Genomic DNA, 15,251 nt, shown 5'->3' with positions numbered 1-15,251 from the left:
AAAAAATTAAAAAGCATGTGCTTTGTTGATTTGTGTCACCAGTAACCTTATCTGAGAACAAAATTTCTACAGCAAGTCAGTACAGTTAGAAATGGAATAAAGGAAATTAAATACCTAATCAGAAATTTCAAGTCAATATTACATTTGCAACCAGGATGCCCTGGGCCATGGGAACAAAGGGAATGGTGGTTACATGTCAACTGCCTACATCTCAGGGGCTCTGATCCTCTCCGTGGACTGCAGGGACCCCCCCCCCCTTCCAGGTTCACTGTCCACATCACACGTGTTAGGTTCCAGGGCTCCCCGAGCTGGGGTGACACGCACCTACACTCGCTGCTGCCCACCTGTCCCTGCGGAGGTGGCAGTTGTCACCTCCCGGACCCTGTCGTCCCCGGGAGCTGTCGGTCAGCGACCCAAAGCCAAGATTCGGGGGGCTGTGGCCCGAGTGCGGCACCCTCTCCTGCGCCCCAATTCCCACCTTCATCTGGTGCTCAGAGGCCCCTGAGCCCCCCATGGGACCCTCCACGCACAAGCCCCCTTCACCTTTCCCTTTGTTCTCTCTTATCTTCCACCTGGTTTTCCCAGGATCTGAGGCCACGTCCTGGGATGACGAAGCACCCGTGGCTCCCACCGTCCAGTGGAACTCACCCCCACTGGCACCGCCCCAGGAGGAGCTCCCGTCATCAGCCCTGAGGCAGCGGGTCCCCTCCTCCCTGGCGCCCCCTCCTCTCTGGACTCCCCACAGACAGGCCTCCCCACCAGGCTTCCTGGTTCATTTCCTTCCTCCCACGTGTGCTGGGTCACCTGCAGGCAGGGGCGCTGGGCTGGTGTCCCAGCCTCCGGAGCCCACGGGGAAGGCGTCTGAGGTCGTCCTCCAGCACTGCAGTCTGCTCAGAGCTGCGGAGTGTCCTTTGTTCCCGGGACCTGGGCCCCTGGGAGGTCTGTCTCGTTCCTCCTGGTGTCCCCTGCTTTGTGTCTTTGGGAAGCCCTCACCCTCCCTACCCCAACCCTCCTCTTGTCTAGCAGCATCTTTAAAGTAGCTGGGCTTTCTCTTTCATACCCAGGGATCTCTCTAGGAGCTTAGCTCATCTCCCAAGGAAATCCCTGTTTCTTCCTTTCAGTTTGAACAGTTCAGAAACACATTTCAGTCCTTTTACTTATTTTGATACATACATTTCCTGGCCATCCACAAATTCTTTTACAAGGCTAATAATAGGATCATGATGTTTTCCTTTATCCTTATATTGGAGGAGCTCCTTTCTGTGTGAGAAACATAGATTCTCTTGCTGGGAGTTCTCTTTTCTATCCCAGGGATGATGGGGGAATTTTACAAAGAGGATCAGAGACACTGAGCTTGGGGGATGGGAGCTGGTAACTGTGCAATATTGAGGTATTGTTCCTGGTCTCTGATGGGGATCCCTAATTGCCTTCTCTGTCTCCCTCTCTTCAGCAATCCAAGAAAAACTTAGTTACCAAGAAAGTGATGGAGAAGAGGCGGTGAACAGTCCTAATATCCAACTGAGCCTTGAACAAGGTGATTGTAACCTGATAAATACCGATTCTCATCTGCAAAGAAGAAAAGGAGAAAGGGAACTCAGGCCCCAGTCCTGAGTGGATTTGGGGAATCAGGAAAGAAATGTTAAGGACCAAGGAGAAGGCAAGGAGCGGTATTTGTGTGAGCATCTAACCAGAGGAAAAATCCTGGAGGAGTAGCTATGACAAGAAACTATTGGCCCAATAACCAAGATGAAGGGACAGAAACCCAGTGTGTCAGTAAAACCAGATTTAAGCAGATTAACTACCAGGAAGTAATTGTGATTTAGAAAGGCCCCTATAGGAGAAGATCAGTGTAAAGCTGTGAAGGGCTAAGAACTGGGCCCATGGTCAATATTAAATGATGGCAGATGGGACCAATTTCAATGTGGGGGATGTTGTTCAAGATGCTATTCAGAGAATGCCAGTCACAGAAAAGAGGAAGTGGTACAGAGGTGGAGGGGAGGATGTGGGCACTTTGAGGGAGAGAAGGAAGGGAAATGAAAACAGGGAAGAAAGGGTTAAAAGAATCGAAATAACCATGTTATTTTTTTTTTAAAGCTTGTTTATTCATTTTGAGAGAGAAAGTGCACGGGAAGAGGAGGGTGTGGGCAGAGAGAAGAGAGAGAATCCCAAGCAGTCCCTGTGCTATCAGCACAAAGCCCAGCACAGGGCTCGATCTCACAAACAATGATCATGATCTGAGCCAAAATCAAGAGTCAGACACAACTGACTGAGCCACCCAGGTGCCCCGAAATACCCATGTTACTAACACCTCACTGATTAAACATTTGCTCTGACCGTTGTAGGTTTGTAGCCTGACAGTGCTCAGGCTGCCACTGGAGGTTAGCCTTGCTTATGTGCTCATTTTGCAGACCCTGTGGGCAGTTAGCCTGGAATCAGATGAGCAAGGATGAACCCAGGCATTTTGAACCCAGAGCCTGTGTGTGTGTGTGTGTGTGTGTGTGTGTGTGTGTGTGTGTGTTGATGGAAGTAAAATTCACATAACATAGAATTAACCATTTTATTTTATTTTATTTAAATTTTTTCTTTTTAATGTTTATTTTTGACAGAGAGAGAGAGAGAGAGAGAGAGACGGAGCATGAGCGGGGGAGGGGCAGAGAGAGAGGGAGACACAGAATCGGAAGCAGGCTCCAGGCTCCGAGCTGTCAGCACAGAGCCCGACGCGGGGCTTGAACTCATGAACCTTGAGATCATGACCTGAGCCGAAGTCGGACGCTCAACCGACCGAGCCACCCAGGCGCCCCGAGAATTAACCATTTTAAAGTATACAGTTTAGTGATATTTAGTGCATTCAGAATGTTGTGCAGCTACTACGTTTATCTACTTCCAACATATTTGGGTCACCTTAGAAGGAAGCTCCGTGTCACTCCCTATGCCCCTCTTCCCGAGCCTCTGGCAACCACTAATCCAGTTTCTGTCTCTTTGGATTTACCTCTTCCAGACATTTCATGTAAATGGAATCAAACAAACATGGACTTTGTGTCTGGCTTCTTTCACTCAGTGTGATGTTTTCAAGGTTCATCCATGTTGTAGCATGAATCAGTCCTTCATTCCTTTTTATTAGTGGTTAGTGTTCCCTTGTATGGCTATATAACATTTTGCTTATTCATTCCTCAGTCAGTGACGGTTGTTTCTACCTTTTGGCTGTGACAGAGCCTGCATTAATAACCCTGTACTGCCATTCCAGTAATCTAATGAAAAAGACAGAAGCATGAGACAAAAATTGGGAAATATATGCAGAGAAAGATACAGAAAAAAAAAATACCAAAAATGGGAGAATCAGACCCAGAATCCTCATGAACAGGCCAACGAGATAGACTGAACAGATGTGGAAAGGGAGGGTGTGGAGGGAGAGGAGGTAGGGACAAAGCCCCAGAACTTTGTAAGAACCCAGGTAAGTCTGCTGGTCAGGGCAGCTCTGGAAGCGGAGGTGGCATCACTGTGGCCACGAGAGTCAGGATCAACCATCTCCAGTTACTTAAGTACCTCGTGTAGGACACGCAGTGAGATGGCTTGAACGAGGCCCTCGTAGCCTGGGATGCGGGCGACCCTCGTCCTCCACTCTGCCAACTGGGGTCTGACTACAAGAGTTGTGTGGGATTTGCCAAGCCCACATGGCCTCTGTATTGATACCTGGAGGGGATCTTCACCTCCTACTTTATAAAAAAGGGGATTGGGGAAGAACAGCACAGACCATACTTCAGTTTCTGAAAGAAACTTTCAATTTCTTCCCCTTAGGAACTGGTGAAAACTCATATCGAAGCCTGACCTGGTCGTGCCCACGGTCCTCATCTTACAACGGTCTGTTCCTGTTGACTGTATTCTGTGATCCCTTGCTGTTCTCGTTCCATTCTGGAATGTGCTAGAAGGGTGGGGGCTGCTTCTTTGTATCGCTGATTACCCAGAATGTCCATCTTTCCTTCTGCAATTTCTCCAAGGAAGTCCTGGGGTGTTTGCCCTGGAATTCATTCCTTACCTTCTGCTGCTCTGCTCTGCCCTCTATCTCTGGACACTGTCCCCTGTGGACTTACTTGCCAGCTCCTTTTGTTGCTGGCTTCCTGTTGAGTTCCCGGCATGGGGCACTAACAAGAGATTGGAGAGTAGGAACAAGGGAGAAGTCGGATCTGTCCATAATTCTGGCAACGGCTGCATCTCGCCCATGATACCACTTCCCACCAAGCATGCCAGCCAGGGACCAGCTTCTATCCACCCATTGATCCTGGCCTCTGGGCTCACCCTCTGGCCCTCCCACAGCTTACTGTTAAATATTCTTCCGGTTCCTGCATTCTTTTATTTGGACTTCTTAGCTGTTCCTTCAACTGCATAACCAACCCCCTGGATTAAATTCCCTCTGCTGTAAAAGCTAGAGCGATTTGTATTTTCCTGTTGGGCCCTGATTGATATAGAGGAGAATAAAACATCTATGAATCAAAACATGGTTTAGGTACAACCCTATCTGAAAATGGACTCTCGGAGAACCTCTGTGAAACAGAACAGATAAATGCAAACAGAAAAGATACGAGTGACAAAAATGATGCACTAGAAAGCCAAGAAGCAAATAAAGAGTGTGCCCAAGAGTCTGAGCCAGCAGGTAAGACTGATTGCCTGGGTTTGCATGAGCATAGAGAGGCCAAGGAGTCCTTGCTGGTGGCAGAGAATGGAGTCTTGCACAACCCAAGGAAATATCTATTAACAAAGAAGGGAAACTCATGCAGACACAGAGGGGGCAGTAGTGGAGGCTAATATATTGATGGGAGAGACCTGGAGGAAGAAAAGTTAGGAAGGACTAACAAAGAGACAAAGGATGAAATTCTGCAGTACCTAATCGGGAAAGAGAGACAGAAAGAAAAGTCAAAAGAAGTCAGGGAGAGACTGGCCACAGAATCACTAAAGCACAGACACTTTCATGAGGTGAAGGTGGCAATATATGCAGACAAGCTGTAGTAGAAACATGAGAAGAAAAGAGAAGTCAGGTGAGATGCAAAATGGAAATGGGCAGAATAAGGTCTCTCTGTCAGGCCTCAGCTGTGGTCTATTTTATCCTCAGAGTCCTGTGAACAAGCACCTATCCACGTGAATAATGGAGATACAAGAGAAGAGACACCCAGCACATTGCCCTGTGATGAAGAAAGTAATTGTTACTTTTCCTACCAATATTCTAATTCTATCCTTGTTTTTCCATGAGAAAAAAAGCTTTCTTCTTTTCTCTTTCTACCAACCACCTCTCTGGCCCTATCCAAGACCCACAGCCTTGTGCACAGCCTCTGACTACTTTTAAGTAAGCAAGCAAGCAGGAAACAGAGCTCAGGTCTTTAATGGAGGGAGTGTCCCTGAAGAGAGGATGTGAGGAGAGAAAATATGAAAAAGTGAACCATGGAACACTGGTGGCAAAGTACATGAGCTACATAGGTTTTAGATAAATTGGCATGGAATCCAAACAGTACCACTTTGTGGAGTTGATGAAAAGGAGTAATTTGCAACTTGCTTTTCAGAAGTTGTAGCAGAAACATGGAAGCCATGCGTGATGCTGCTGGTCAGTTTGTGAGAACGGAAGCCCCAGTGAAGGACTTGTAGGAAAGAAGTGACAGATGGAAGGACTTGGAGCAGGGGACAGTGGCACAGGGGGAGAACTTTGATGATCATTGGAATGCTTGAGATGAGGAAGATGAATAGAAAGAAAAAATCAATATAGAAGAGGCACTTTAATAATTAAGAAACGAAGAATAGGAGAAAGTAGAAAATGTAACAGAGAATGGATACACTGAAAAATCAGGTGGAGGACAGCAGGACCAGTTTTCGGGGGAGGCAGCGAGGCCCTGGGGCACATGTAAAGAAAATCTTACTCTTGGTTTCTTGTGCCCTCACAACCTCCCCTGCCCCATCCTAGACACTGCTGGGCCCTGGGAGACAGTGATAAAAAAATGTTGAAAAAAAGAGCATGATAGAGAAATATACAGAAAGAAATGAATACCAGTAAATAGAGAAAATGGGAGGAGGCATAGAGAGAACTACGTAGAGGATGAGTTAATGGACCATAAATGAAAAACTGGTGAAGAGTGGACCAAATGATGAGACAGAAGACAAATCAAGACATTGTCCAATTTGAAGAGTCAGTCACTGGAAAGAAAGCACAAAGGGCCCTTTCTAAGACCGTTGAGAAGGGTAAGGTGTCTGCAATGACCAAAATGGCCTTCTAACCCCCTCAGATAAAAATAAGCATCTACCCAGGCATTTCATTTCTCCATGGATTCAGTCACCATCTGTGATCTAAGGATTCCTACACACACATCTCCAGTCCAGACCTGCTTTCTAGATTCATCCCTTCAAGTGCCTAAATTTTTGTATTCAAAGATCTGAAAGCTCTCTCTATTTGGAGGCAGTATCAGTTATCTACTGCTGTGTAACAAACAGTCCCCAAATTCAGTGGATTAAAACAACTGTGACTTTATTTGCCACTTCTGTCAATTCCAACTTTAAAATATGTCCAACTTGCTCATTTCTCTCCATCTCCAGGATGCTCACTCTAGTCCAGATTCCTATCACTTCTCACTTCAAACAGAGGAACTCTCCTGCTGGCCTCCTCCTTATCTTGCTCCCCTCAGATCCATTCTGCACACTTCAGCTCAATGGGCATATCAAAAATGCAAACCAGTTCATATGTCTTTGCTATTTAAACTCAGTGCCTTCTTGTGGCCCTCAGCATGAGGTCAACACAGCTTGGTATGGAGTATTGAAGGATACTTCCCATGCAGTTGCATATTCCCCCCTCATTCTCCCTTCCACCAAGTTCCCACCACACCAAATTCCATTTCTTTACTTGAATTTTCCTAGCTCTCTCAATTATATCTCTGCCTTTACACATGCTTTTGGAAAATAGTTTGGTATACTCTTTCAAAGTTGAAAATACACATAGCCTGTGACTCAGCAATTGCATTCCTCAGCAGAAACCAACAGAAATTCACACTGTTCAAAACAACTAAAAGAAACACATATAAGGTCAGTAATATTCATAATAACTAAAATCTTGAAATGGCACAAATTCATTTTTATGGTTTTATTTTTAATGGGTTATTTCTACAATGGAATACTACACAGCAGTGAAAAAGCAAAGTGAATACAGATGACTACCACACACATAATGCTGTGAAAGGGATGTGAATTGATCACCCTGCCCCATGACAGAAAGACAGAGAAATAGCAAATGAGAGAGAAAAGGCATGATTCTATTTATACAAACTCATGTATATTTTGGAACTGACAAAATTAATTATCAGTGGAATTACTAATCAAAGTGGTGATTAATTTGAATTACATGATGGAGACAATTAGTGGGAGGCATCACTAAAAGGCTTCCATGGTATTAGTAATCTTTTATTTCTGGACCCAAGTGATAGTTACCCAGATATGCTCACTTTGTGGTGATTCAAAATTTATGATTTGCTTATCTTTATCTATGTACATTATACAGAAAATATAATTTTAATTTTTAATTTGTTTATGTTTACTTATTTTATAGAGAGAGTGTGTGCATGTGAGCAGGGAGGGGTAGAGAGAGAGAGAGGGAGAGAGAGAAGCCCCAGCTGACAGCACAGAGCCTGATTCAGGGCTTGAACTCATGAACCGTGAGATCATGCCCTGAGCTGAAATCAAGAATCAGATGCTTAACTGACTGAGCCACCCAGGTATCCCAATATACTTCTTATTTTTAAAAGAGCAAAAAGTAATTCATAAAAGGATGGGAAGAGAAAATAAAAACAAAAAACCTCCAAAGCCCAGAATCCAGACAGGCACAGAGGAAGGGACACAGTTAAGCAGCAGGAAGGGAGAGGGGTGGGGGGTGAAGCTTCATCCCTGCAGTGGATTTACAGGGAGAAGGACTTATCAATAGGAGTAAAGCATGTTTACTCCCTTTGGGGGAGACAAATGAAAATTCTTCATTTATTACAATTTGATCCAGGAGTAGAGCTACCAGGCCATGGGCTCCAAATAAATTCCTGTTCTGTATATCTGGTGGATATAAAGAAGGAAAAGCCATTTTTTAACTTGACAGTTGATCAGCAAGCCCAAGCGAGGACTAACTGTAACCAGGCCTCTGACATAATAGGTAAGTATGACTGTACGAGTGTGTAATGTGAGTCACCAGTTCCAGGCAAGGGGCTGGGACATGTCAGCAGGGTCCATCGAGGCAGTCCGGGTGGCCTCGGATGGAGGCAAGGGGTGAGGAACCAGTTAGGCAGTGAGCTCTTCAGGAGAAAGTCCCAGTAATTGGAAAAATACCAAAAGACAGAAAGGTTAGGTTAAATATTAATGTACAGGAGACTATTTCTAAATCAAAAGAAGAAAGTATGGGGGTAGATGTGGAAGAAAAGGGAAAAAAAAGTCAGAGAGCCAAGATTTTCATGAGAGGAGATGGAAGACAAAGAGAGGTATAAAGAGATACCGTTGCCAGAAAGAGAGGCCTAAGTAAGAGAAATGGTCAGAGCCAAGAGGAAAGTCAAGAAATAAATTGAGAAAAAAAGAGAGGTAGCATGAGAGCAGGAGTAAGAGGTAGCATAAGGACAGGCGTAGGAGGTCGCAGGACAGTGGGGAAAGAAGAGTGTTGGCAGGATGAGCAAAGCTGCCCTCCGTGCATGGATTCCGTCACCTGTGATGTAGGACCTGGAGCAGCCCACAGGTCATACACATTCACGCACAGACCAGGGTGCCTCGCGTTAACTTAGCTTCCAGGTCTTTCTAGTGCTCTTTTACAGTGTCGCCTGCTCTGTGGGCTCGTTGGCCCCACCTGCAACTAAAGGGTTTTGCTCCTCTATGCAGTGATCAGCAGTGACTCTGCAGAATCCAGTGATGGAGACGAGCCCCCAGAAGCCTCCACGTCAGCACTGGAAGATGGACCTGGTAAGACAGTGGGAAAGCAGGCCTTGGCTGCGAGAATCTGAATTAAGAGCTACAGTTTGATGCATCTTACCCTGTGCCTATTCTGTATGATAGATTCAGTTTATCCTGGAATCCCATTCTCTGCATTTATTTCACTTGACCTTTTTGGGAAATGAAGGGAGATAAGAAATCATATAAGAAATATATATATATATTTATAGAAGATGAGGCCTATTGCCTGATAGGTCCTATTTATCAATACATGCATCCATGTATGGATTATATAGTAGAAAGAGGTTTCCAAAATGATGAGTTTGTTTTTCAAATTAGCTAGTTTCTATGCTTATAAAGTGTTGGAATTATACAGTGATTTCTACAGGGAACAGAAGGCTAAATATTCCTTTATTAGAAGGTCATATTGTCTTCTGATCACAAATTGTGTCAAAAGACAACTCAGCCAGCTATCTAGTGTTAGCAGAAAAAAGAGTCAGATTAAGTACTCTGAAACCCAAGTATCGTTTTTGAGAGTTCTTCAGCAATTCATGGCATATATGGTGATTTTTCAAAGGACTTTTGCAAATAATACCTTACTTTTTCATTCACAACAATCTTAAGGGGTAAGGAGACTAAACACTGTTACCCTTGTTTTCTAGAGAAAACGCAGTCATATCAAGGTCTTCTACAAAGTGTCATGGCAAATTAATGGGACTGACAAGACTAGCATCCTGGATTCTGCATTTTTGTTTTGTAACACAGAGCTAAAAACAATTATCAAAATGTGTTTCCTCAATTCCATGGGTAGCAGGAGCTGTCCTAAGATTTGGAGCTCTTTAGTGCACAAATTGGTGATTCGTTTTCTCTTTCTACTTTCTACACCCATAGGATATTAGAAACATGCCTATTTGGGGGAAACATACTTGGAAAATATGTAAGAACAAATAAAAATGTTACCTGGTCTTGATGTTACAAACGAACCATAACTAAATGATATGTTCGTTCTCATTGCTCACTATATCCGTCAAAGTAAAATGTGAATTTGCTTCAAATTTTAAAGAGTGCACATTTTAGCTTCGGTCTTAGGGTTAGCAAACTGTTCTAAAAGGCAACCCCAAAATATGTCTATGATATGGACACAGAGCTTATTTCTCAGCCTTGCCAACTTTCATCATGGCACCAGGTTGGCAAGGAGTAGAGGAAGCTTGCTATTGTCAACACAAGATTTCCAAGGGTTCCCTGTGTGAGAAGCAGCAGAGATAGGAAGTGTGAAGTGACAGTAGAGGGGCTAAGAAGTAGAAGAGGAAGAAGTGTAGGAAGGTAATGTTCAAACACTGCAAAGTTGCCCCTTGCCTCTGGGGACAGGGGAGGGAGGTGACGATCATACAAGGCAGGTGGCTTAGAAGGACAGACCAAGCAAGGCAGCACTGTTGCAGGCCATGACATGCATTGGTTTTCAAGATTTTTCTAGGTTTTCTTATGAGGAGATTTCCTGCTAATATTTCAGTTTCTTAGTCATACACTGGGACCCCTAAAGATTCCTATTCTTTTGTGCAGTGACCAATAACCTTGACTCATTAGAATCAAGGAAGAGAAAAGAGTCCCAAGAAGCTGCCTGCTCACCACTCCATATTACAGTAGGTAAGAATATTAGGATTGAAACCCTGGGTAACAAATACTCAGAGTCTAAATCCAAAGCTCTGTTTTCCTGATGAATCTTGTTTTGAGCATGCCCCATAAGCCTTAATGCTATTACTTCTAGGAGATTATTTTCTGCATTTAATTTCTCTGAGCCTATTGGGACGTAGAAGGGGACAAGAAGGCATTATTGATTGTTGTTTAACTGTACCGATCCATTTGATTGGTATATAAAAAATGTAGCAAAAACGAATTGGTAAAATGACAAACTTTTTTTACTATACACTATTATATGTATTAGTGCTAAAGGTTGAAATAATGTACTTATTCTCTACCTATATGCTTTAGATTCTAGCCGACATGGTAAGCATGGTGTTCCTCTATTTGCTCACAATATTGTCATTAGTCCCAAATGCAGAAAATGTTTGAAGAATAATTTGTGCTGACATTTAATTATTGGTGAGGAAATGGCCTCTGATCAGCTATTCTCAAACCCAAATTACTTAATCCATTGGCTTACACTGTGATTTTTATTTATTTATTTATTTATTTTTTTTTAAATTTTTTTTTAATTTTTTTTTTCAACGTTTATTTATTTTTGGGACAGAGAGAGAGACAGAGCATGAACAGGGGAGGGCCAGAGAGAGAGGGAGACACAGAATGGGAAACAGGCTCCAGGCTCCGAGCCATCAGCCCAGAGCCCGACGCGGGGCTCGAACTCACGGACCGCGAGATCGTGACCTGGCTGAAGTCGGACGCTTAACCGACTGCGCCACCCAGGCGCCCCTACACTGTGATTTTTTAAAGGGTTTTTGTAAACTAAGCTGCATTTTGTTTTCATAAAAACCTTAACAGGGAGATAGGGTAACCAGGTAATCCCAGCTTTATAGATCAGGAAACTGGAGCTAGTAATGTTTAAAAGTCAGTTACAAATTCACAGGGAGAGTGAAAACGAAATTTAAGCAGGAACTCAGCATTATGAACCCAGGCCACCAGAACTGGATTCAGTTGAAGAAAAGTGAAGAAAATGATCATCAAAACATTATTATGATTGGGGCACCTGGGTGGCTCAGTTGGTAAAACATCTGACTTCGGCTCAAGTCATGATCTCATGGCTTGTGGGTTCAAGCCCCACGTCGGGATCTGTGCTGACAGCTCAGAGCCTGGAGCCTGCTTCTGATTCTGTGTCCTTCTCTCACTCTGCCCCTCCCCAGCTCACTCGCTCTCTCTCTCTCTCCCTCAGGAATAAAAAAAAATATGATTGTAAGCCCATTGAGTTGTCACAGAATCTGTAGACTCTTGAGTATGAATAATTATTTCCTCCCTTTTACCTTGTGGAGCCCACGGATATCAGAAAATCACCTATACCCCCCCCCAAAAAAAAAGAGTTTGGAAAGTAGATAAGGGCAAATAAGAACTCTTCATGGTTACAAATAAATAGCGTTTTCCACAAGAGATTCATTCTAATTCTTTGCTATATCCTTCAAAGTAAAATATAAATTTACTTTAATTTAAAATGGTTTTGTTTTAACTTTTGTATTAGTTAGTTAGGCTAACAGTCATAACAAATAAACCCAAAGAAGTCAAGGACTCAAACACAGTAGAATTATTTTTTTTTCAAGTAAACATTCTGAGAAGTTTTAGAAGTTTAGATGAAACATCCCTCATGTTTCAAGTGGGATTCAGGGAAGCTGCCAAGGAGAAGATCTGCCTTCTTCAATACCAGACTCCAAATATCCTTGGGAATATTCTTGCCCTGGGTTTTTAGAACTTCTCAAGTGTTTCCTTCTGGGTTCCTTTGTCATACACTGAGACTTTCAAGGGATATTTGCTCCTTCTGCAGTGAAAAAATTTGATGACTCTTCAGAGTCTACTGAAGAAGAAGAGCTCCCAGGAGTCTTGAGCTCAGCACTGAGAAGTGATCCTGATGAGGAGGGTAAGGACCGTCATCACTGGACTCCCAGACATGAAGAATCTGAGTTCAGAGTTCTCGTTTCCTGGGCATTTTACTCCAGGCACACTTCACAGTCTATGATCCCATTCTCTGCATTTATCACATTTGGCCATTTTGAAAAATGCAAATAGAGAAATCATTATAAATTCAGGTTTAACAAGATGACTCTAGTTGAATGGCAGTACAATCTGTATGACATGCTCTCCAATTTATTAACCCCAAAGTATTGAATTATGTAGTGGTTTCTACCCCTGTCCACTCCTATTCTGTAGAGAAAGTGGGGTATCTGACATTGCTTGATTTTGTCATAAACTTGCTCAAAACTCAGAAGACTCTGATCATAGACTCTGTTTATCAACAGAAGGAAAAGCTTCTGATTATTACCATCAAATTCAATTTATAACTTATGACACATGACCCTAATATGACATTGGCCTATATAATGATATTTGAAAATATCTTCACTGATAACATATCCTTTTATGTTTATAACAACTTAGAAATAGGCCAGATAACTGTTGTTCTCTCCCCATTCCACAGATGAGAAAACTCTAGCCCATAAACACTTAAGGATGTTTTACACATCACATATGGAAAGTTACCAGAAGAGACAGAGCAGCCTGGACTCCTACCAAACATCCACAGTCTTTTATTCAAATATTTGAAGCCAGACATACAATAATAATCTCTTTTCAGAAAGACAATGTGGTTTATATCCTATACATTACAAAAAAAAAAAAAAATCCAAGAGGGTCTGGGGCAGAATCCCATTCTCAAATATACTATATTAATGTTCCTGCAACAAATTGTGTGAATTAACACCACGTGTGAGAAATAAAGATTTTACATGGACTCATGACAGCTCAAGTCCAGATTCACTGCCAAGGTACTTAGCTGCAAACCTGTAGGAAAAATATGGATTTTCAAAACTTCTTTGATTTTGCAATTAGGGCCAAAGAATTGTGGTTCTTGGCTCTATTTAGTAGTGATCTTTTTCCTTTAGATGGAAAGAAACAGAAATGATCATCATAGTATCTTTCGAATCCAAATCCTGTCTACAATGTGAGTAGTCATAAGTTTTACAACTTTTAGTTGTAGATGACTAGTTGTGTTTTCCTTTGTTTTTTAGATCCTGCGGACATTGGAAACAAATCTATTTGGGGGATAAACAATAGGAAAAGACGTAAGCTCAATTAAAACTTTTGATGTAAAAAAAAAACTTTTGATGTAACAAATATCTTTCTTTACTACTAAAACGTTGCTCAAAATTTTTGTTATATCCTTTAAAATAAAAAAAAATGCATTTGTTGGTAATTTAATTGATTCATATTACACATTTTGAAATAGGTGGGATTGGCTAATTGATACAATATGTAGTCCTCAAAAGGTCCAGTGGCACAAGTAAAATAGAAGTATCTTCTTCATTCGCCTCAATAGGATAAAGTAGTTCCCAGGGTGGAGGGGCTTTCTGCTCCACATGATTATTAAGGGCCTAGCTGATGGAGGCTCTGACATCTTGAAAATGCTGCTTCCACAGACTTCCTGGATAAACAACAGAACTGGAAGAGTATGTAAAGACAAGTGGGGAGGGTAGGACATAGTGACAAATGGCAAAGTTGTCCTCTAGCCCAGCCCCGGGGATGGTTCCTGGAGCAACCTTGACTGACAGGTCAGATGGAGCCACAGGGTAGCCTGGCAGTAGGAATACTCCTGGTCCTCCTACATGAGCTTCCCTTTCCAATTTTCCTTTTCAAAAATTTGGCGCCGGATTGGTTTGTAAGACACAGACTGAGACTGCTAAGGAATTTTATTTCTTTCTGCAGGGATCAGCAGTGGTGACTTTTCAGAATTGAGCCACACGGAAGAACCTCAGGAATCTTCTAGCTCAGACCTAAGAAGTGGGTCAGGTAACGAAGATTAGGATGCCAAGCCTTGGCCTGCAGAATGTCAGGAATTAAAAGCTACTGTTTCCTGATGATTTTATTCTGAGCACCTTGAAGACCTGTATCCAGTTAATCCTGGGAACTCCTTTTCCGCATTTTAGAAAATAGAAGGAGACAGGAAATTATTATAAATTCATGTTTAACAGGATGAGTCCTATTGAATAAATGTATGTAATTATATATTGCTGTTGTAGAAGAAATTAATAGCAAACTGGTGGTATCTTTTTTAATACCTACTGTTATGCCTACTAACACTAAGATCTTAGACTTCTATAGCGATACATTAATTGGCCCTAATGTCATTTGTAATTGTAAAAGCCTCAAAAGACAACTGGTCCTGCTATGTAATTATAGACAGAAATAAAGCTTCAGATAAACAACTTTCAAACTTTAGTATAGTTTTTAACAGATGTCCATTACATTGTAATTTGATTATATTGTGTTATTTTAAAGTACTTTGGCAAATAAGATTTTACTTTAGTCATAGCAATATCCTTAAGACTTAGGCAAGCTAATTCTTGTCATCCACATTTTGGGATGAGGAAATACACATACAAATGTATAAGGGTCAAGAAGTGTGACTGCTGTATGTAACGGGCAGGAATATAAGAGCTGTATCCCATGATCAAAGTCCAAAAAGAAGATATAAGGGAACTGATATATAGTATCAGCAGAATGTATCAGTGCCTGATACAAGAAAATTTATTTAACAGCTATTTGGATGATAGATAGATAGATAGATAGATAGATAATAGGTAAAAATGAAAATCATGAAGAAAAAAAGATGGTAG

The 15,251-nt window shown here is 42.3% G+C and overlaps 1 protein-coding gene across 3 annotated transcripts in view; it reads left to right on the top strand.

Annotated features, from left to right (window-relative positions):
- LOC124516133 (nuclear body protein SP140-like protein) overlaps positions 1-15,251 on the top strand; it is a 100,493-nt gene that overhangs the window by 45,105 nt on the left and 40,137 nt on the right. For all 3 annotated transcript variants that reach the window (XR_006962986.1, XM_047085314.1, XM_047085313.1), the window contains exons 4-13: positions 1,451-1,534; positions 3,796-3,858; positions 4,502-4,648; positions 5,105-5,188; positions 8,015-8,161; positions 8,872-8,952; positions 10,483-10,566; positions 12,407-12,499; positions 13,647-13,700; positions 14,341-14,424. Coding sequence is in view for 2 of the 3 variants with exons in the window: in XM_047085314.1 (XP_046941270.1) it covers positions 1,451-1,534; positions 3,796-3,858; positions 4,502-4,648; positions 5,105-5,188; positions 8,015-8,161; positions 8,872-8,952; positions 10,483-10,566; positions 12,407-12,499; positions 13,647-13,700; positions 14,341-14,424 (921 nt within the window). In the remaining variant the exon portion in view is untranslated. The remainder of the gene's footprint in view (positions 1-1,450; positions 1,535-3,795; positions 3,859-4,501; positions 4,649-5,104; positions 5,189-8,014; positions 8,162-8,871; positions 8,953-10,482; positions 10,567-12,406; positions 12,500-13,646; positions 13,701-14,340; positions 14,425-15,251) is intronic.

The sequence above is a fragment of the Lynx rufus genome, unplaced genomic scaffold (assembly GCF_022079265.1).
Source record: "Lynx rufus isolate CCGP_SWC_20201006 ecotype Redwood Valley unplaced genomic scaffold, mLynRuf1.p SCAF_2, whole genome shotgun sequence".
Classification (NCBI taxonomy): Eukaryota; Metazoa; Chordata; class Mammalia; order Carnivora; family Felidae; genus Lynx; species Lynx rufus.
This window is presented reverse-complemented; position numbering and strand designations above follow the sequence as displayed.